Source organism: Acartia tonsa, chromosome 10 (assembly GCF_053477335.1).
Source record: "Acartia tonsa isolate MP-2025a chromosome 10, ASM5347733v1, whole genome shotgun sequence".
Taxonomy (NCBI): Eukaryota; Metazoa; Arthropoda; class Copepoda; order Calanoida; family Acartiidae; genus Acartia; species Acartia tonsa.
The window spans coordinates 6,572,438-6,594,809 of NC_137269.1; the positions used below are offsets into that span (position 1 = coordinate 6,572,438).

The 22,372-nt window shown below is 33.3% G+C and overlaps 1 protein-coding gene across 1 annotated transcript; it reads left to right on the forward strand.

Annotated features, from left to right (window-relative positions):
• Window positions 1–311: 311 nt before the first annotated feature.
• On the forward strand, window positions 312–21,724 carry LOC145330409 (glutamate-gated chloride channel-like). The gene is made up of 28 exons (XM_080175046.1): window positions 312–428; window positions 773–873; window positions 1,576–1,659; window positions 1,971–2,021; window positions 2,704–2,770; window positions 3,692–3,809; window positions 4,512–4,569; window positions 6,084–6,207; window positions 6,671–6,777; window positions 7,247–7,369; window positions 8,407–8,505; window positions 8,858–8,916; window positions 9,148–9,194; window positions 9,474–9,535; window positions 9,918–10,007; window positions 10,911–11,002; window positions 11,828–11,916; window positions 12,378–12,516; window positions 13,560–13,618; window positions 13,919–14,012; window positions 14,401–14,451; window positions 16,670–16,746; window positions 17,460–17,537; window positions 17,960–17,983; window positions 18,379–18,429; window positions 19,236–19,285; window positions 20,522–20,610; window positions 21,487–21,724. The coding sequence occupies exons 1-28, from the start codon at window positions 423–425 to the stop codon at window positions 21,576–21,578; spliced, it is 2,181 nt and encodes a 726-aa protein (XP_080031172.1). The 5' UTR covers window positions 312–422; the 3' UTR covers window positions 21,579–21,724.
• Window positions 21,725–22,372: the final 648 nt, after the last annotated feature.

The following is a 22,372-nucleotide window of genomic DNA, read 5'->3' on the forward strand; positions in this document are numbered from 1 at the left end:
AGGGACTATACCTTAAAGTTGTACACATGATTTAAGGGTGGTTAAGGGCAAAAAGCACATTTTTTTTATTTAAAAACAAGGATGACAACACTTATAAGTAGCACAGCATATGCATAGGTCATTGGAATCTTCACTAAAAATGCCAGCTTTAAATAATTTATAAAGGTAAAGGAAATTTTGTTTTCCAAGAAAAATAAAATAACTATTATAGCATTACTAAGAAACTGACAGACAAAAAAATAGATGCCCTTAGGTCACAAGATTACTGACTAAACTATCACCCCTCCCCCCGCAATGTTTTTGGGGCAAGTCCATTGTTTATTTTATATTAAGCATGCAAGACCAGATACTATGGGGACATAATAAATTGGGACGAAACTGACTGGTTGATTCAGAAAGGATCGCTGGGTAGTGATACTGACATGGAGGTAAGTAATCAGCCATTTGACGTCATAATATGAGGAAGAATGAGAGGCGAGGTGGAAAAGAAAACCCACTATAAAAGATAATCCTTCATTTTTATGACGTTACAAGGCTGATATTTTGAGACACTTGTCCAGCTACAGTAAACATTCTTACACACAGTTATAGGAATATTAGCTCGAAAATTAGTCAAATATATAAATTGTTCAGTTTGAGTAATGAGTATAGCTTATTTTTTTTCATCGATTAATAGTACTGTTTTATAATAACATCATGACAAACAATTCATTTTGTCTTAATCAGTTAAAATTACTTGCAAAATTACTTGTAATAAATTTTTTTTCTAAAGATGATGGATTTTGAAAGTGAGGTATGTGTGCTACCAAATACAAGCCTGCATATCATACCTGTTAAAAAAGGTTTCGATCAATACACTGTTCAAATTTGTGAGTAAGTGTTTTAACCTTCTACTATGATAAATTTTAATTAATAATAAAGATCCTCTAATATTAACAAAGTATATTTATACCTCTGTCTGTTTTGCAAGTTTAAAATAAATATATATTTTGTATACTTTTGTAATATCGAATACTAAGCTTTTGGTCAATTATCGACAAAATTTTAAACCTCACGAAATATATACCTTATTTTCAGCTGTTGGGGACAACACATAGTAAAATCATCTGCCCCCCAAAAATTTTTTTAGATTTATTTCGCTTGTTCCTTATTCCTGATTTATAACGGATGAAGCTTTATAGTGCTATTATCCAAATATGACGTAATTTGAGATATTTTGGTTAAAAGTTTTTTAAATCTATCCTCTTTTTTATATGAACTACATAGAGCTTCATAACGGATTCTAAATACCTACAAAACTAATAAATGAAAGTAAAACAAAATATCTTTTAGATCTTAATAATGAGGTTTATATAGCAGGGGGGGGGGGGGTATTCTATTGCAAATTTAGTCCCCAAAGTTTTATAGAAAGCTTTGGCGTTAAACCTTTGGAGTATTTCATTCTATCTTGATCACAAACCAGTAGTGTCTAAACTTTTCCACCAATGATTTCAATTTATCTAAAGGGCAACTTATTAATTAAATTTATTGTGTTCTCCCTTAAGATCCCTGAAAATATAGTGATAAATTGTTTAGAAAGCTAAATGGTAGACCTGCAACTTTTGACACTGATTCACAATTTGACAGTTTGGTCAAATTTCTCACAAATTCAAAATACAGGTAGTGTATTTTAAGAGACGTATTATTTTTTCCTTCAACTTTTCGACAAGTCAAAATAATCTTTATTAAAAATGAATATAGTGAAAGCGATAAATAATTACTTGGATGTTGCACCAGTTTTTTGTGTACTCCACTATGACATTAACTTAGGTAACACTATCAGTTAAATGACAAAATATCTTGTTGATTTAACACCCTCAAAAAAAAAAAAAAAATACATTTGATTAACCCCCTAAACCCCTTGAATATTTCATTTTACACCCCTCAAAAAAAGCTTTGACATCCTTGTATGATTGTCCTTGTTTTTTCAGACTTTCTATTTGTCCATCAGATGCAGAAGAACCAGAAGTTCAGAGATTAGCGTAATTATTTTTTATTTAACTCTAATATGTTGGTTGATGGGGGAGAGGGGGGGATGTACACCACCCTAGCCAGAATAAAAGAGTGCCCTAGTAAAAGTTGGAAGAGAACAGTGTCGTATTTTCTAGTGTGCAATTACATATTTCAAACACAAGTAGCACTTTGACTTAAGCAAAGCAATTTAAGTTTGAAAATATTAGAATACTTGGGTATAGTTCCTTTCATGACAACGCCTCTTTAGGTGCGTTTCTTCTTATTTTCACAGTAGCTTTTCCCCTATTTCTAGCCCCTGTGGGGGGCTTTAACCCTGTGGGGCCAATTGGCACGAAAGGGACTATACCCGAATCCATTTTGATCTCCCATTTATGACACTGAAACAGTAAAAATCATATATTTTATATTTTAATACATTCACAAAAAGTAAAATGTTGAGATCTGACCCTCCCCCCGTTCCCCCACTTTTTAGAGAAAATTAATTTTAGAAAAGGTTTTGTTTGTTTGAATATTAGCTTAGGTTAGGATTATATTGGATACTGAGTAGACTTAAAGCCTCCTGCATGGGTAAGGCATAAAAAATTTACCCCCATCTCCTATTTTTTTTTAAATAAGGGGTTTATCAAGGACTCGACAGTCACTATGAGTGAAAGCACGAAAATTTTGATTATTTATATTTTTGATGAAAAGGTTCTTTATGGGAACAACGGATAAAGATGAGGAGGGAACTTGGAAACATCTTCATAATGATAAACAGGTATTTATAGTTAGCACAACAAAACAGTTATCAATTAATATTATGTAAAATCATCAATAATACAAAGTAGAACGATGTCTAAAATTAAAATAGTGGGGTCGACTCCCCCCCCCAAAAAAAAGAAAATCCCCCCCCAAAAGAATTTTTTTTAAAAATTTAAATAGTGTCTGAACTGGTTGATCAGAATATGAAAGTATCGAAAGAGTCGGAGCAAAATTGTAAGTAAATTTGTTGAAAAACTGCTTGATACAGGATAATGTTTGTGGACATACTTACATTTTTAGGACTTGATTATAGAGTTGCTTCGCTTATACTATTGTTCTTTGTTGTCCCAGGAATCAATATAACAAAAATCAGATCAAACGGATTATTAGATCACATAAAAATTTGTTGTTAAAAAAATAGAAAAATCAACATGTTTAAAATGGACGTACGGACATTCTGGTAATGATTATAGAGTTGCTACGCTTTCTAAATCGTACCTAACTAATACAGGAATCATCATGCAAAGTTTGAAATCGATAGGACAATTCTAACATGCATAAATTAACAAATATAAGCTATCTATCTCGGACGGACGGACGTACAGACGGACCGACCCTAATTATAGAAAAGCTTCGCTTTTAAAAAATGTTATTAATTAAAAACAACATATCTTTATTATAGATGTATATATATTTAACTACTTCCCTTCCCTTTCCAATGACCTTATTCGTCTGCTATCAAATTATTTCCTGCTACTTGGCTGTGTAAATGCACACCATTGGATGATTTTCAATGACCCAATTGAAAGTGGGCACAAGGACAGTGCGATGGGGAGATACAGTTATTTAAACCTTTCCCTCTCTAGTGTTTTACTCTAATTTAAAAAAACTATAATGTGTAGTATTGGGTAATGTTATTCATAGATAATTTTTTTAGTTGATATCTGGAAAATGGAAGAAAGGACGACCTTATCTTGGCGGGGGAGGAGCGGATTACAACTGTCTGGAGATAATGATTGACATCAAAAAGGAAATTTCCTATTTGATTTTTAAATGCATATTCATTTGTTTTTAAAAGAAGATGATTAAAGTACCTCAACAGATTATGACGTCATACCATAGGATAGCCAATGAAAGGGCAGTATACACTGTAATTGACTGAGCATCCAGAATGTTATTTGCTTGCTCCGTTGGTCTGTCAGTTATGCAAAAGAAATATAATTCTTTAAACATACATAAGAAGATTTCTAGTTTAAAAAATATTTTTGATTTATTATCAATAAACATTTGCCATATAACCCACTTTGTCCGTTTATCCGTACATGAATTGTTTGTTAGCTTCGCGACTTATGGATGGTGTCATCCTTGTTGTTTTATAATCATAACAGACAAGCATTACGTTATTTTTATAATGATAATTGATTAGTTTCTTTCTCTAAATAAATTGAAAAGTCATGAATCTTTAAAATGGAAATTCTTAGACTAACCTGACCAAGCCCAAGTCTGAGGTCTTGGATTCAAACATAGGAATGTGCAAAACTTTAATTATGAAAATGTACCTAACTTTTTTGTCAATGAGTGTTTTAATATTTTTCTTTTAACTTGACAAGTTCCCATGTGATTATGAAGCATATTGTTCTATTGATAAGAAATTCAAATTTCCTATCGGACAGACAGACATACCAGTTTTCTAAAAGAAAAAAGAATATGTTTTTGTAAGTTTTCAGCAATATAAAATTTTTCACCTTTTGAAGGAGACAGCCACTGCACTGAAAAAGGTCTTTGTAGTTTGTGCCACATTGATCAACCTTTTCGGTGAGTTTTAGATTATTTATTTCTCTGTATATCATTAGAACTTCCATTTTTTTTAAGACAAAAAGTGGTTAATCAACGCCCCCTTTTCCTAGAGGCCTAGGGGTGTAGATGTTAGTTATTAAGATTTACCCCATCATATTTTTTAATGTTTAACCTTTTTTATGTCAAGATTTATATTGATATGATTAAATTTACAATCCTTGTGTTTTGATTTTCAAAGAACAATTTTATATGCAAAATTTTCCATCTTGTAATAGCATTACAAACTAAAAAAAAGTCAGCAAATTGTTTTAAATCTAAACTTTAAAAATTAATATAAATATAAAAAAAAACTTCGGGAAAGAGTTTAATTAAGATAGAATTCTGAGGTGGATTCTTTAAAAAAATTGCCCCACTAATCGCTTAGTAGGGCAAAATTGTTTTCGTGAAAAATCCACCAAAATCACATTAAAAATCTACAAAAATTAAATGAAATCTTGTGTTAATAACCCTTTCATGATTTTGTTTAATTTTTTTAGATTTTTTATGTGATTTTGGTGGATTTTTCAAGAAAACAATTTTGCCCCACTAAGCAATTAGTGGGTCAATTTTTTTAAGAATCCACCTCAGATATCTAAAAGGATGAGACAATGACTGATAAATTGGTGTATATCCACAATGATGATATACAAATGATTACCTCTTTTTAAGATTAAAATTAGTGGTTGAAATGTTTGAACACTCAACTTAAGCAATCAATTATTCATAATTCACTAAAGTCCCCAAAGTTGTTAAGCCAACGAAGAAGAAAACTTTTTCGAGTACTTTGGTGACTTGTGTAATAAACATCCCATTGTCCTCTCCCCCCCTCTTTCTCTCTGGATAGAACTACTATCTAAAATACAAAGTAGAACGATGTCTGTCCGTCTGTCCGTCTGAAGCTTAAGATCTCAGTAACCACTGAACCGATTGGGCTCTACTCTTCAGGGAATATACCTACTGGTCCTGTGATGGTTTTAAGCTATTTTCTTGGGGGGTGGGACACCCCCACCCCCCCCAAAAAAATGAAAATACCCCCCCGGCCCCCCCCAAAAAAAAAAAATTTTTTTTTTACTTTTTCTTTTTAAATCTAAAATTCGAAAAATTAAGTTGATCAAACCTCTCGGGGCAAAGCCCCTAGAGGCTAGGGGCGAAGCTGCTAGTCTATAATACAAAGTAGAACGATGTCTGTCCGTCTGAAGCTTAAGATCTCAGTAACCGCTAAACTGATTCAGGGATTATACCTAATGGTCATGTGATGGTTTTAAGCTATTTTTTTGGGGGGTGGGACACCCCCAACCCCCCAAAAAACAAAAAAATCCCCCCCCCCCATTTTTTATTTTAATTTTTTATTGCAGAAGATTTCCTTGGTCCTTTTTTTTGGTCCTTTTACGAATTTCACCTTAATTTTTTTGATCACCTCTTGGGGCAAAGCCCCTAGAGGCTAGGGGCGAATCCGCTAGTATATAAGAAAGTAAGAAAGGTTTTAACTTTAGGAAAATATTTGTGCGAGGATTGTGTGAGTCAGCCTACTTTGATACAGAATATTTTCTTAATCTGGACGACAATGGAAAAATTGTGTTCACTGGTTTTCTAAATTCTTTAGTAATCTTTGATCAGGTAGAAATGTAATAGATATAGTATTACTTGGATGTTGCACCACATTTTCATGTACTCTAATAAAGTGGCTAAATTAAATAACGATACCTTCCCTGCCAATTCCTTTATTCCATCCAATCTCCTCCTACTGGATGAACGACTAGGCCTAAAAACCTTTGGCTTTTTTTTATATCCTTTTATCCAACTATCTTTTGATCTTTCTATTTATTTAACTATTCATTCAATGTCTACCAAAATGTCTATCAGTCTATCCATCACTCAATTAATCTACCTTTTTTTATAAGTCTTTATGTATGTTTTTTTCTGTCGATCAATCAATAAATGTTTTTATTTATTTATCTATTTTTATCTATTTATTTCTATTTTTCTTTCTTTCTATTTATTTAATACCTATATTTGCGACAACTTTTGTTACACAAGAACTTCTAATTTTAAACATTTACAAAACGACATGTGTTTTTAGAACCTTGATGAATGGCAGTGGTATGACCGACGGTACAATCAAAGTTTTGCTACGTCATCCTCAACTTTAGATTCTATGCTTCTGGGAATTAATTATTTCGAATTCAAGTAAGTAGCTATTAAAAGATTGGAGTAAAACACTAGAGGGAGAAAGGTTTAAATAACTTTATCTACCCATCGCAACCGCCTTGTGCAACCTTCTTATTGGGTTATTGAAAATCACTCAATGGTTGCTTATATGAGCACAGCCAAGTAGCAGAAAATAATTTAGAAGCAGACAAAAGAGGTCTTTGAAAAAGGAAGAGAGGTAGTTGTCTGTATATACAAGTGTATTTTAATTTATTTCTGTTTCATATTAAAGGATTTTATAGTCCATACTGAAATAAAACAAGTATGACGTCAAAGTTTTGTATTTTGGGGGGTACAGACTCTAAAAGGGGCTGTTTTAGGGGTGAGTAGGGGTGTTGGGGCGCGTTAAACAAGCCAGCAATTTCTTTAACACCCCCACCCCTACCCTGCATAATCATACTTCTAAACTAAATATAAATAATATTATTGCTATTAAAATTATTTCCAGGAATTTAAAAAGTGACCCTTGTTTTATGGAGAAAGAGTCAACACTGAGAAAAATTAAGTTTACCACGTGTAAAGAAAATGAATTCACCTGTAACGATGGTCATTGTATTGATATTGAACAAAGGTTGGTTTCATATACAGGGATAGATTATACAAGCATCTATTCACATCTGCTCTAATTAAATGATTAAAAAGCTGTGTGTCTTTTTGTGGATGATAACTTTTAAACATTAACGCTGTGTATTGTTTTAACTTATATAAATGTAACAGTATGGCTACCGTTTTGCAGCTTAAGATCTAACTAACCACTCGACCTATATAGTTTGCCTTTTTAGTGAAGCTTCTTGTAGGCCCAGGGAAAGTTATAACTTTTTGGGGAGGGTCCTCCATTCTTTTAAAGGATAACGCCTTAAAAAATGTCACACAACAGAATAAAAAACTAAAATGAATTATTCAAAACTTTTTCCACCGTTGGTGTGATAAGACTCTGAACTGTGGAGATGATTCTTATAAGGACAATTGTAGAATGAAATTTTGAAAAAAGAAAAATTTAATGTCGTTGTTTCTTAGTTTAAGTGTAAATGCCGCAAAATCTCTTTTGTTTTCACTTATTAGTGTCACTGATTGATTGAACGAAGACAACAGAAATTTTATAAAAATGCACCTCTGATCATTTTGAAATTATTCTAAACTTTTTCCACCCTAGGTGTGATAAGACTCTTAACTGTGGAGATGATTCTGATAAGGACAATTATAGAATGAAATTTCAAAAAAATATTGAATGTTGTCGTTTTTTAGTTTAAGTGTAAATGCTGCAAAATCCTTTTGTTGTCACTTATTAATGTCATGAATTGATTGAACAAAGACGACAGAAATTTAAAAAAACGCACCTCTGATCTTTTTGGAATTATTCTAAACTTTTTCCACCCTAGGTGTGATCAGACTCTGAACTGTGGAGATGATTCTGATAAGGACAATTGTAGAGTGAAATTTCAAAAAAATATTAAATGTCGTCGTTTTTTAGTTTAAGTGTAAATGCCGCAAAATCTTTTTTGTTGTCACTTATGAGTAACACTGATTGATTGAACGAAGACAACAGAAATTTTTTTAGAAACACACCTCTGATCTTTTTTGAATTATTCTAAACTTTTCCCAACCTAGGTGTGATCAGACTCTGAACTGTGTAGATGATTCTGATGAGGACAATTGTAGAATGATTTTTCAAAAAGAAAATTATAAGAAAACTGTGGCTCCTTTTAGGTGGTACACCAGTGCTTTCCCTACAAATGCCTAGCGAACACTTTTTAGATAAATTTAAAATAAAAGGGTGGAGTAATTTTTTCTTCTTTTTTATACCAAACCCCTACGTTATCCTAACCCTACGGAGCTACCCTGACCTAAGTATTTTGCCTTTGGCCAAGTTAGGTTAGGTTATTTTGGGTAAAAAAAATGAACCCAAAATGTCATTTAAAGTTTTACTTTATATATTTTAAACTAAATAATGTAGGCGATAAAGATATCACTACGTACTTAGGCCAGAGTGCCGTCAAATCACTATTAAATAAGTAATATTATTTTACAATAAAACTTTGCCATCTTTTCGTTATTTTAGATTTGACCAGGAGAGCCAGACAGTGATCCCAGTTACAGTTAACATTTCCATCTCAATCAAGGAATGGATATATTATTACTTGGATCTCACACCAGATTTTCATCTTCTCTAATAAAGCGAAACTCGCAGCGTGCTAAATAACAATTTCCCCTTCCATCCCTTTTACCCCATTACCTCCAATCCTACTGAATAAACGAACTAACCAATTAATGATGTCCATATTAGCTAGCTAAATAGACGACAATTTTTCCTCTGACATAATATCCATGTATATTATATTTTCATTATTCAGGATATTCTACAAATTAAAGAAATTGATCATACTTACACACTCAAGGTTATTTGGGTTAATTTTGCATTCCCTATCAACTAATTATATGAAGTTTTTATGATTTTATTTCCAGTATGGCTTAGAAACCGGTTAACTTCCACTGAATTAGAACCGGTTCAGAGCCATACTGTAAAATCTTGAATCGTATTATATTACAGACAATTTTCTACAAATATTAAAACAAAAATGGTCTAACAAAACTGAACTTAATCTAACAATTATGAATTTCGTTATCTGCGGAAAGCTGTCTATAATACGATGTGTTAAAATTAATGATTTTTCAAGTATGCAATGATAATGGAATGGTATGATTACAGATTAACTTATTACAACTTAAAGAAAACCAGGTTAGAATTATTGGTTCTTAGACATTAGAGTACCATATAATAATTTAAGGACTTTATCGTAGGAAATTGGGGTATAGTCTCTTTCGTAAAAACGCCTCTTAAGGGGCACTTCGTCATATTTTATATAGCTTCAAAAGCTAATGTGGTATCATCAACAAGAAATAGTATATTATCAATATATACATAACCTATGCGAAGCTACCCTGTAAATGAGAATCAAATCGTTTCAGTGGTTAGCGAGATCCTTCGGTACACACATACAGTCACAAAGACAGAAACACAGAGATATTTATAAGGATAGAATGTTTAAAGCATGTAGCATTTATAGATTAACACAATAAATTTTAAATTACCTATAAAATTTAGTTTCCAAACTTTATAGGTCAGCTAATTCATTGGCAGCATATGAAATTGACAGGATTTGGATACCTTTCATTGTATTTGAAAATACTGAAAAAAACGAAGCCACAGTGTAAGTTTATTATTAACAAGGATGGCAGCATCTATTCTATTATATACAGTAGCAGGGGTGTCAAGCTTTTTTATTTGGGGGGGGGGGTATTTTACCCCCCAAAATTTGTTTTGGGAGGGTAAATACTCCCTCCTAAATGGTTGGGGGTGCCTACGGCACCCCCAAGGTAGAGGTAAATTTTAAATGGGGGGGGGGGGGGTAGGTGGGTGAGGGGGTTAAATGAAAAAAAGTTAGGGGTGCCGTAGGCAACCCATAATTCGTTTGGGGGGGTAATCACCCCTTGACCCCCCCCTTTGACGGCCTTGTAAAGTGATAAGCTTTTTTTGGTCTGTAGTGATGGATCTCGCAAACCGTTAATTCTCCTTTCAGTGAAGCTTCTTACATTTTCAGAGATGATTTTAGACTATTTCATTCGTAACAATAAGTCTGGGTATGGTTTTAAGCTATTTTCTTCCCTTTCATATCCATTTAATCATAGAGCCCCTAAATGCTAGGGGCTCAGCCACTAATAAGTAGTAAAAGACAAAATATTGTAGATGGATCAACAGACAAAGTGAAATATGGAGATTCTTTTACATCCCTGCACATAAAAGAAGCTTTACTGTAAAAGAGAACCATATCGGTTCACACAGAAACACAGTAATGCAAACACGATGTTAATTTTCATTAGTGCTGGGCTGGGACGGATACCGGTTACCAGATATCCAGCTGATTTCTAATGCCGGATATCCAGTAACCGGCTTAATATCTGGCCAACGCCGGATATCCGGTAAATTACTGGATATCCGGCATTATAAATCAGCTAAATATATGAATATCCGGATAGTCTCAATATCCGGTATCAAGATACTGAAAATGGCCGGATATCCGTCACAACCCTATTTTTTATACATATTTATTAAGCGGAAGCACAAGTACAGAGGTAACCATAACAAGAGAGGGCAACTACACCATGACACCCAGAAGTGTCTTGGAGGAAATTAATATTTTCAAAGGTATCTTCATTTTGAAAAGTAGAAATAACAGGGAGGGAGGGGAACATTAGACTCTAAATTAGGGTTGGGCCGGATATCCGGTCTGGCCGATTATCCGGTCATTTTTAATATCCGGCCGGATACCGCATATTAAAACTATCCGGTTACATGATATCTGGCTGATTTTTGACGCCGGATATCCGGTAATTTACCGGATATCGAACGTTAGCCAGATATCCGGCCCAACCCTACTCTAAATGCCTACTGTTTTAATTACTATTGTTTAAATTTTGATTGGTTAGTTCTATACTAGTTGTGTCAAAATCTTTCAACCAATAATTTTAATCTACAGAAGGAGTAATTTTATTTTTTTTATCATCATTTTAGATGAATTACCACTTATTGCCCATTGTCTTATCCGTAAAGAAAGAAAAGTTTTAATGATTTAAAGCTGTTTGTGAATAGTTCTAATTTTTTTTTTTTTTTGGGGGGGGGAGGGCTGACGCCTCCTTATTTTTATATCTAGTTAAAAAAGTTAAAAAAAAAATTTTTGAGGGGAGGATTTTTTTCAAGGGGCGGTTAACGAGATCCATCGGTACAGACAAACAGACAGATAAACAGGAGACAACCTGTTACTTTATTTAAAGGCTTATTAAAAAGATCTAATAGTAGACAACTGCAAACCTTCCTAATTTTTAAATTTCCCAAGATCCTACAATATAGTATTGCTGTAAATGATGTAAAATCAGATATCTATAAATTGATTATATTATTTAGTTATTAATTGAATAATAAACCACCACTTGGAATATGACTATTTATTTTATATTTTGTTCTTGTTTTTAGGAGATGAAAATCGCATAACCTTCCAAGAAGTGTATTCCAAAGTATTTAAATGTGAATATCAACTGCAACTCTATCCATTTGATACACAGGTCAAATTTATGTGCTTTGTATATATGCTAGATCATAGGTTACTAACTATAGATAAATAATTGGGTAGTTGGTTCTGTTTTGAAGAGTTACAGAAAATGTGCAAATAACATAATTTTTTAAGGACCTATTGACATTTCTTAAATAAGTTTTGAATTTTCGGGAATTGTCATTTAGAAGGGTGGAGGGGGTTGAATTGGTAAAAATAATGTTTTGATAGAGTCCCATTTGAATTTTAACATTCTTTTGATTAGCTTTTGTAACTTACAGCTTAAATATTTTTTGGGGGGACAGGGTTGCTTTTTTCTAGGTGCAATTTCGGTGATTGTAGTTTCACACAAAATGATTATAACCTTCCCAGGATCTAAGGGAATCTACACTTTAAAGTAGAACCATATCGGTTCAGCGGTAACAAAGATCCTTTGATACAGACAGACATCCTTTGCATTAAATCTGATTTTAGGTATGCACAGTAGAGATAGTAGTAAGGGAGCTTGAAAAATCTGCAATCAAAATAGAACCATCCAGAATCCTAATGGAGGGAGATACTTTGTTAACTCAATATTATGTTCCTCAGTGGTCACTCAAATATGTCAATGAAAGTAAGTATAATTTTTAATACCTATATTTGTGACAAGTTTTATTACACAGAAACTCCCAAATTTTAACAATTACAAACCCCCTCCCTCTCTGAGAGCATTGAACCCCCAACATACAAATAGGTAACCAACATTCTATAAATGGGCTATGAGGAAGACCGATTATCAGGGAGCTTGAAAAATCTGCAATCAAAATAGAACCATCCAGAATCCTAATGGAGGGAGATACTTTGCTAACTCAATATTATGTTCCTAAGTGGTCACTCAAATATGTCAATGAAAGTAAGTGTAAATATTTAATGCCTATATTTACAACAACTTTTATTACACAGAAGCTCCCAATTTTTAACAATTACAACCCCCCTCCCTCTCAGAGAGCATTGAACCCCCAACATAGAGATAAGGTAACCAACATTTTATAAATGAGCTATGAGGGAGACCAATTATCAGGGAGCTTGAAAAATCTGCAATCAAAATAGAACCATTTTATTTTTTTTTACCGATAATTAAAACTTTTATTCATAAGTTGCTATATTCTTTTTCTCCTACAATTTTCTCCACAATAAACATTCTGTAATACAGAGTAAAGCAAAAATAAAGGAGGAGGACACCCCATTGCGCTATGGGGCAAAAAGCCTACAACAAAAAATAACCTCAGTAATAAGAATTATCGGGTATAGTCCCTTTTGTGACAACGCCTCTTAAGGAGCATTTTGATGTATTTTCACATTAGCTTTTCCCCTATTTCTAGCACCTGCAATAACACTGCAGGGCAATCATCTATCCTAACTTAACCTCACCTAAGCTAACTTAACATAACCTAACCTAAAGTAACCTGTAAAAAATAATGTGAAAATATGACAAAAAGCACTTTAAGAGGTCTTATAACCAAATTATCTTTTTTCTTCAATACTTAAACTAGGTGTAGGAGTAAAACCATTAATTAAATAACAGCTAAGTTTCAAAAAGACTTAAAAAGTTATTAATATATTGAATTTTCCACATTTAATTAATGTGTACATACAATTACATAGTTTTAAAATTAGGTAATCCAGGTGAAGGAATACATATGGTAATTCTACTTCAGAGACGTATTATAAATGAGGTAATATTAAAATTTATATTATGCTTTCCCTTAATTTCCTTAGGGAGCACAGAATCCCTATCCCCTTATTTCTTTATGCTGCCTAAACCCTGCAGGGGACCTAAAACCATGCGAGCCTTTGCCTGAACTGCCTAAATTTTGCAGAGCTTCCCTGTACCCAATGTACCTAACCTAACCTAAAAATAAATAAACCCCCCCATCATTTTAAAAATTAATTACAAAACAAGGAAGGGGGAGGAGAGGTTTATACTTTTTAATATTTGACAAAACTCTAGGTAAATTAAGATATTTTTTATTCAGGTGATGACAACCTACCTGCCTACCACTCTAATCTTGATCATTGTCTATGCAACAAATTTCTTTAAACCATTTTTCTTTGAGGCTATAGTTACAGGTATGATTACAATTTGAAAAATAAGTTTAGGTCAATTGGATTGAAAGTATCTCTAATGCTAAAAAGAACCTTTGTACTAAATAAAAGAGGACTTTATATATTTTCATATTTTCATCAAGTAAAAAATTATACATATTGATATAATGACTTAAATTAATACAAAACTTTGTAACTTTGCAAAGTGTCTCAAAAATCAGCCATGTGAACTCATAAAAATGAAGGATTATTCATCTCAATTTAGATTTATTATTCTAGACGCTATAAGTAATTTCTATCAGACAAAATAGAGAGGGTATATGTAAAGATTTTAAATATCAACAGCCGAGAAAATAACCTTTTCCCCATGACAGGAAGACAGGAATATATAATTAAATGTTTCATATTTTAGTTAATTTAACATCTTTGCTGGTACTTACAACTTTGTTCATTAGTGTATCAGGTATTGGATCTTATATAGCAAAACTACTTTACAAGTCTTTTATAATGGTCCTTTACAGGGGCGTCCAAGCTTTTTATTTTGGGGGGGGTAAAATTTTTTTAAGGGGGGGGTAATTTGGTTTTGGGGGGGGTAAAATGGCGCGCGAAGCGCGCCGCAAATTTTTTTTACCCCCCCCAAAATTTTTACCCCGGGGGTAAAATTTGCTTGGGGGGGGTAATTACCCCCCCTGAAATCTGTTGGCAGGGGTAAAATTTGTTTACCCCCCCAAAATTTACCCCCGGGGTAAAATTTTTGGGGGGGGTAATTTAAATTTTATAAAAAATTTAGTATTAAAAATGCGCGCGAAGCGCGCAAAAATTTTTTTTGTTAAAGATTTTCTATTTTGGGGGGAGTATTTAACCCCCCAAAATGGTTTGGGGGGGGTAAATACCCCCCCCAAAATCGTTGGGGGTGCCTACGGCAACCCCAAGGTAGGGGTAATTTTTTTTTGGGGGGGGGTATTGTTCACAAAATTTTGGGGGTGCCTAGGGCACCCCCAAAATCGTTTGGGGGTGCCAAATGGCCCATTACCCCCCCCCTTGGACGCCTATGGTCCTTTACCTCGTTAATTACCTCATATGGGCGGAGATGCTGTCCATGACATGAGACGCCAAGGTCCAACAACCCAGGATAACCAAGGGGAGCAAAATGTCTCCTTTTCTGCCCAAACACCTAGTGTATTAGATCTAGTAACACCCATCAGACAACCATCCCTTTAATTGCACGACCTTTGTCTGAGAAGTCCTAACTGCATGGTAACGAATTGCATCTGTCTTTGGCCAAGGCATTCCCTTTACTCTAACTATTAATATCGCGCACCTGACAAAGTAGCAATAGGAACAACAACTTAGTTATGACATGGTGTTAATTCGAGGTTCGAACCTATCACCTCCCTGACGACGAGTGAGTGCGCTAAGTGTTGAGCCACGGGTTATAATGGTCTGTTACTTAATTAACAAATGTGCCTCGTAAAAATACTCCAGAGATGGGGTTTTAAAAAATGCCGCGTTTTTTCGACATTTTTGGACATTGATTGATTGAACGAAGACGATGGAATTTCAACACAGAGTATACAACTTAAAAATTCAAAATTTTAAATTATTATTTTAGCCATTTGTATAATGTCTAATACAACTTAAATCAAATTGAATAATTTGTTTTTCTTCTATGAAGGCTGTACCAACAACAGCGAAATAATTAAATAAATAGTTGTATACTTTGTATAGTCAATCAATCAATCAAAAAACGCGGCATTCATTTTTCAAAAACCCATCTCTGCAGAATAGAATAATAATAATTAACTTTTACTCTCTTAAGTTTCACCTTTTATTCTGTAATATGGAGTTGTCATTTTCAGGGAAGCTTCATAAATGTTTTTGGTTGGTTTTAGGCTATTTTCCTGACCTTTTCAAACCTCCCCTACAAATTAGGGGAAAAGAACTAGTATGTTAAATAGCTTTAATAATGTCCAAAATATAAGTAAGGTGTAACATTGTTTATTCTGAAACCAACAATAATTGAGAATGTACTTCAAAGACAATTTAACAAATAGATTAATTATTATTTTTTTTCAGACTGATTTGTTTAAAGTCTTTACATAAATCCAAACTTGATTTTTTAAAAATAATGACAGACATTGCTAATTAATGGCTGTTTAAGCATTAGAGTAAAACACTAAAGGGAGAAGGGTTAAATAACTTTATCTCCCCATCGCAACCACCTTGTGCAACCTTTCTATTGGGTCATTGAAAATCAACCAATGGTGTCGCTTATATTAACACAGTCAAGTAGCATAAAATAATTTAGAAGCAGACGAAAAAGGTCATTAAAAAAGGAAGGGAGGTAGTTGTCTGTATATACATCTATACTATAGATATTTCTGTTTCTTTGCAAAACTTTGACTTACAAACATTAACATGTCCTAGGTATAGAGTCGCTACACGCACCAATTTTGATTGAACAATATTTAGGAATGTATAGGTTATAAGTGGATATTTTGACAGGGGAAAATTTGTCCTCATTTATTTGTTCAGTTCGTTCATCCATTAAGAGGGAAGAGGAGGGAATGGGGTTAAGGGGTTGGATGGAAGGTATTTTGGCCAGCTGCGAGCATCACTTTATCAGGGTATATAAAAATCTGGTGCAACATCCAAATAATAATATATCTATATTTATTTAGGTTCCTTGCCTCCAACTGCATATGTAAAAATGGTGGATGCCTGGCTTCTATTCGCCCAGAGTATTCCATTTGTTGAGGTATATCTATCTATCTATCACTCTATCAATCTGCCGTGGCTTTACACGTAGCACATCCATTAAGCGTCGAAGGGGTTATGAGTTCGATCTCGGCTGTACATCACATCCAACTGGAGACGTTACAAGTAGTTCCTATTGCTACTATGTCAGATGCGCGACTTTAATAGTTAGAATAGGGGGAATGCCAACAGCCGCTATTCATTACTTTGCACAGGACTTATAGACTGATCTATCTATCTATCTATCTATCTATCTATCTATCTATCTATCTATCTACCTATCTATCTATCTATCTATCTATCTATCTATCTATCTATCTATCTATCTATCTATCTATCTATCTATCTATCTATCTATCTATCTATCTATCTATCTATCTATCTATCTATCTATCTATCTATCTATCTATCTATCTATCTATCTATCTATCTATCTATCTATCTATCTATCTATCTATCTATCTATCTATCTATCTATCTATCTATCTATCTATCTATCTATCTATCTATCTATCTATCTATCTATCTATCTATCTATCTATCTATCTATCTATCTATCTATCTATCTATCTATCTATCTATCTATCTATCTATCTATCTATCTATCTATCTATCTATCTATCTATCTATCTATCTATCTATCTATCTATCTATCTATCTATCTATCTATCTATCTATCTATCTATCTATCTATCTATCTATCTATCTATCTAGGTACTCTTGCATACATTTATTGATTCCATGAGGCTTGAAAATGATAGGACAGTCAATCATCATGGAAAGGGAGTAAAGGTCATTTAATTTAATTAAATTAAATCTTTAAAAAAAGTACAACGTACCATTTTTTGATTATTATATGGAGGGCTCGGCAGATTGTCATATTTTGAACTGTACTTGGCAGCAGCAGCAGTTAAAATTATTACACTGAAAAGGGCTGCAGGTTTATAAAATTTTTGGTGGCTTAGATTGAGTATTGTTAAAAAACACTTAATTACTTAATTAAAAAGGACAAAGCTCAAATTGTGTTAAAATTGTCCCAAAAATGATCCATGTGACGTAATAAAATGAGGGCGATGAGAGAAGAAGGTGGAAAGAAAACCCCTAAAAAAGAGATGGATAATACCTCATTTTTATAACGTCACATGGATCTTTTTTGACACAATTTGGGCTTTATCTTAAAAAGATGTACAGATCAAAGGGAAATTTAATTATAGGTTGATGGAGACAAAAATATGAAGGTACTTACAATAACAGTTATTTACATTTTCACAGCATAAATAAGAAAACATTCATAAAAGAGAAGCAACAACTCAGACAATGAAGCAGACTTTTGACGCCGGATATCCGGTTATCCGGTAAATTGCCGGATATCGAACGTTGGCCAGATATCCGGCCGGAACCAGATATCAGGCATTAGAAATCAGCCGGATGTCCGGTATCCGGCCAAAAAAGTATCCGGCCCAACCCTAATAAAAAGTTTTTGATTTTTGGTAAAGCTGCCAATAAAACTTATAATTTTGTCGGATAGATTTAGTTACTTCTATCATAACTAGAACTAACACTTAATAAAAAACATATTCGCTGTAGAAATATTTTTCAGAAGCAATCAATAAATTTAAATTTACTTAAATAGAATAATAAGATTGGTGCATGGAGTTCCAAAGAAAATCATATTTCTTCAGAGGTAAAATCATTCTTTGCTTACTTTGACTCGGCGATCGAACTAACCTTTCCTATTTAAACAAGGATGACAACATTCATAAAAGCGAAGCTCTGAAACTATAGGACACACGGACATTAACACTTATAGTGTCAGAACTGAATAATCAGAATATAAATAAATAAGAGTCAAAGCAAAATTGTGAGTAAATTTGTTGAAACACTTCTTGATACAGGATAATGTTTATGGACATACTTATATTTTTAGGACTTGATTATAGAGTTGCTTTGCTTATAATATTGTACTTTATTGTCCCATGAATCAGTATACCAAAAAACAGAACATTCGGATAATTAGATAAATCTAATCATACCTAACTATTACAGGAATCACCATGCAAAGTTTGAAATCGATAGGACAATTCTAACATGCCTAAATTAACGAAAAAAGCTATCTGTCTCAGACGTACGGACGGACGGACGTAGGGACCGACCCTAATTATAGAAAAGCTTTGCTTTTAAAAGATCATAACAAGAACAATTTAAAATTATAATGTAAGCATACTTTAAGAGAGAAGCAAAGGGAGAGACAATGATAAAGATATATAAAGTAACATAATGTTTGTCTGTTTGTTTGTCTGTACCAAAAAAAAAGTTTTAACCCTCCAAAATATTTTTTTTACTTTTTCTTTTAAAATCTAAAATAAGAAATTGGGTTATCAAATTCGAATCCTCTCTCCTCAAGTGCCCCTAGAGGCCTCTAGGGGCGTGGCCGCTAGTATTAGATATTTCAGAAGAATGACATTTCTGAATAGCTATTTATGATTTCAGGATATTTTCTATACAAGAAATACTGCTATCAACACTAAGCTTATTGCTAGGTACGTAATAAAATGTAAAAACTTATAAATAGAATTTAATGAAAAAAAATAAAATAATTTTATTCAATTAAATATGTATTACATTTAAACATTAGTTAAAGATATTTTTCAACAAATGTAACTTTGAAGAAAATCCTATAATAGTGATTTCTCGTATCGTATTATAAACAGCTTTCCGCGGATATAAAATGTACAACTATAAGATTAAAATGATTGTACATTTTATATTTGTAGAAAAATGGATATAATACGATGCTAGACATACTTTTTTTCGTATGGATGAGAACTGGTGCTTATCCATCGGAAATTAATCGGCTTCGAATGAATATCTCAGGGCTAAAAAACTAGTTTTAATCTTTTAATTGTACATTTAATATCCGCCGAAAGCTGTTTATAATACGATGCGAGAAATAACTATTAAAGGAGTTATGGTTACCTAAATTCTAAACAAGGAAACTAACTCCCAGCCTAGCCTAGCTGATTTTATACCATTTGCGCTGTTAAAACTTTTAAAAGAATTGTTTGATGGTCTGACTCTTTATTATAAAACTAGCGGCTTCGCCCCTAGCCTCTAGGGGCTTTTTTTCCCCAAGAGGTTTTATCAAACTAATTTTTCGTGTTTCAGATTTTTAAGAAAATTTTAAAAAAATGTTATTTTTTTTTTTTTTGGGGGGGGGGTTCATTTTTTGGGGGTGTTAGGGGTTTCCCACCCCCCAAGAAAATAGTTATAAACCTTCCCGGGACCCATGAGAAGCTACCCTGTTAAGGAGAACCCGATCGGTTCAGCGGTTAGCGAGATCCTTCGTTACAAGAGGTTTTATCAAACTAATTTTTTGTGTTTCAGATTTTTAAGAAAATTTTAAAAAAATGTTTTTTTGGGGGGGGTTTCATTTTTTGGGGGTGTTAGGGGTTTCCCGACCCCCCCAAAAAATAGTTATAAACCTTCCCGGGACCTATGAGAAGCTACCCTGTTAAGGAGAACCCGATCGGTTCAGCGGTTAGCGAGATCCTTCGTTACAAACAGACAGACAGACAGACAAACAGACAGACAGACAGACAGACAGACAAACAAACAGACAGACAAACAAACATCGGTCTACTTTGTATTATAGATAACTAACTTTGTGACATTTTCTCTCTCTATAATTTAACAAAAGGAGAGTGGTATGTTGTAGGGTGTATAGTTGAGATTTTCTACTGCTTTGTTACTATTGGACCTAATCATACTTGTTATAGGAATGAAAGACAAGAGTTAGAGGCAAGAAAAGAATATTATGAAGATTTAAACAATAATGAATATTGGATTAATCTGGGAGAGGTGATTGGTAAGTTTGTAAATTTAAAGCCAGGGCTCGGCAACTACAACAGCCGTGCTGCTTACAGAAGCCTCACAAATAAGGCCTCCAAAGTTAAGAACTTCTGACCAATAGGTTAATGTAGGTAAGGGAAGTTGGCAAAATGGTTCTGTAACTTTGGGAGAAAGAATGGCTCTGAGGGCTAAGGTAGACGGGTCCAGATTGGAAGTGCCTTTAGATGTGAAGGACTGATCGAGAGAAAGTATTAGCAACCCGACAACGACATGGCTTACTTGGTTAATCTTAGCTGCGCAACTTTTATAAGCTAAAGCCTAAGCTATTTTCATCCATGCAGCTTAAACAAAGCTTCAGTTGCAGACGCAACAAACTTCGCGGAATTAAGAGGGCTGGGCAGCATGGAGAAAGAAACTGCCAATCAAAGCCACACCTTAGCTGTTTGATTACTTGTATCAAATGCTAAAGAAAAGATAAGAAATTGGACTGTCAATTACACTTGTATTTGGTTTATAAACATATTCTCTCATTTATTAGCCTAAAATTTGAGGGTAAATTTATTAAATTTTAATTGGTTTGTTCCAGGGGTAGCCAGTCTAACCAACAATTTTACAAAAAAAATCACGAAACCTTATCTGGTGATATAGTTTGTTTTTGTCATGTAGGTGAAGAGGGGTGGAAAAGAAGGGGAGGAAAATGGGAAGGGGGTTGTGGGGAAAATTTCCTTTAGGGATGTTTGACAGAATATCATTCCCTTGTCCCTGGGTTTGTTCAAACCAGTAATGACCAATAATTTTAATCTAAACAAAGGATACCATAAATTTTGGTGAATATTAATTCTGCGTCCATTGTCTTATCCTGCTAACCTTATATAAACTATTTCTTTTTCAGGTAAAATTGTGATTCCCTTGGTATTTCTGATCTTTGCTGCCATCTACTGGGGCTATGGATTATCCCAGTATCTATATATTGATATGAATTAATATTGTTACATCAAAGAGGATAAAGTATAGAATATAATCCAGGTTGACGATTCTGCCTGGCTAGCCTGAAATAAAGTTGAAACTTTGAACGTCCCAAAAGTCAGTATGGCTTTTAGTAAAATCGCATCATTACAGAAATTATCCAGATATATATTACTACAATAAATGCCCTTTTAAAAAAATTACTGGAAGCCATTCACAATGGATTAAAACATTATATAATGTGCAAAACCATATACAAAATTGAATTTAAACGTGAAAAAATAACAAAAGATATTTGCATAAAAATAATGATATTGGCACATTGGATATATTTTCTTTTAAAAAAGTATTATTTCGGTTTTGTCCAGACTGGACAGTGGACAATCTTACAATTCAAGTTGGTTATAAGTTTTTTATTACACAAGCACGAATTTTCTTCAATTTTCCAAGATATATTTGAGGTTTTCAATTCTATACTTTATCTTCTTTGTGTTACATTCATGACTATAGAGTAGCTGCGCTACTATAATATAATAATTGAGAGATTTGTTTAACATCCGAATGAAGATTTTATTGAATGATTTAAATAAATAAATATTTAAATAAAAAAAATTATGTATAAATGTCGTCGTAGTGTGCTTTTTTTCTAAAAATATTTAGTCCAACTTATCTAAAGGTAATGGATATAGAATTTACGTTGATACTATGCCATGGGGAAAATTGTCGTCAATTTAGATTGCTAATATAGACCTCATTGATTGGTCAGCTTGTAGGAGGAAGAGGGGATGGTGTGTGTGGGGGTATCGTAAGTT

Excerpts from the sequence above, each read along its gene's own strand:
- LOC145330409 (XM_080175046.1), top strand. Across the intron at positions 8,917-9,147 it reads TAACATTTCCATCTCAATCA|AGGATATTCTACAAATTAAA; the intron begins AGGAATGGATAT and ends TTTTCATTATTC. Across the intron at positions 11,917-12,377 it reads TCTATCCATTTGATACACAG|GTATGCACAGTAGAGATAGT; the intron begins GTCAAATTTATG and ends ATCTGATTTTAG.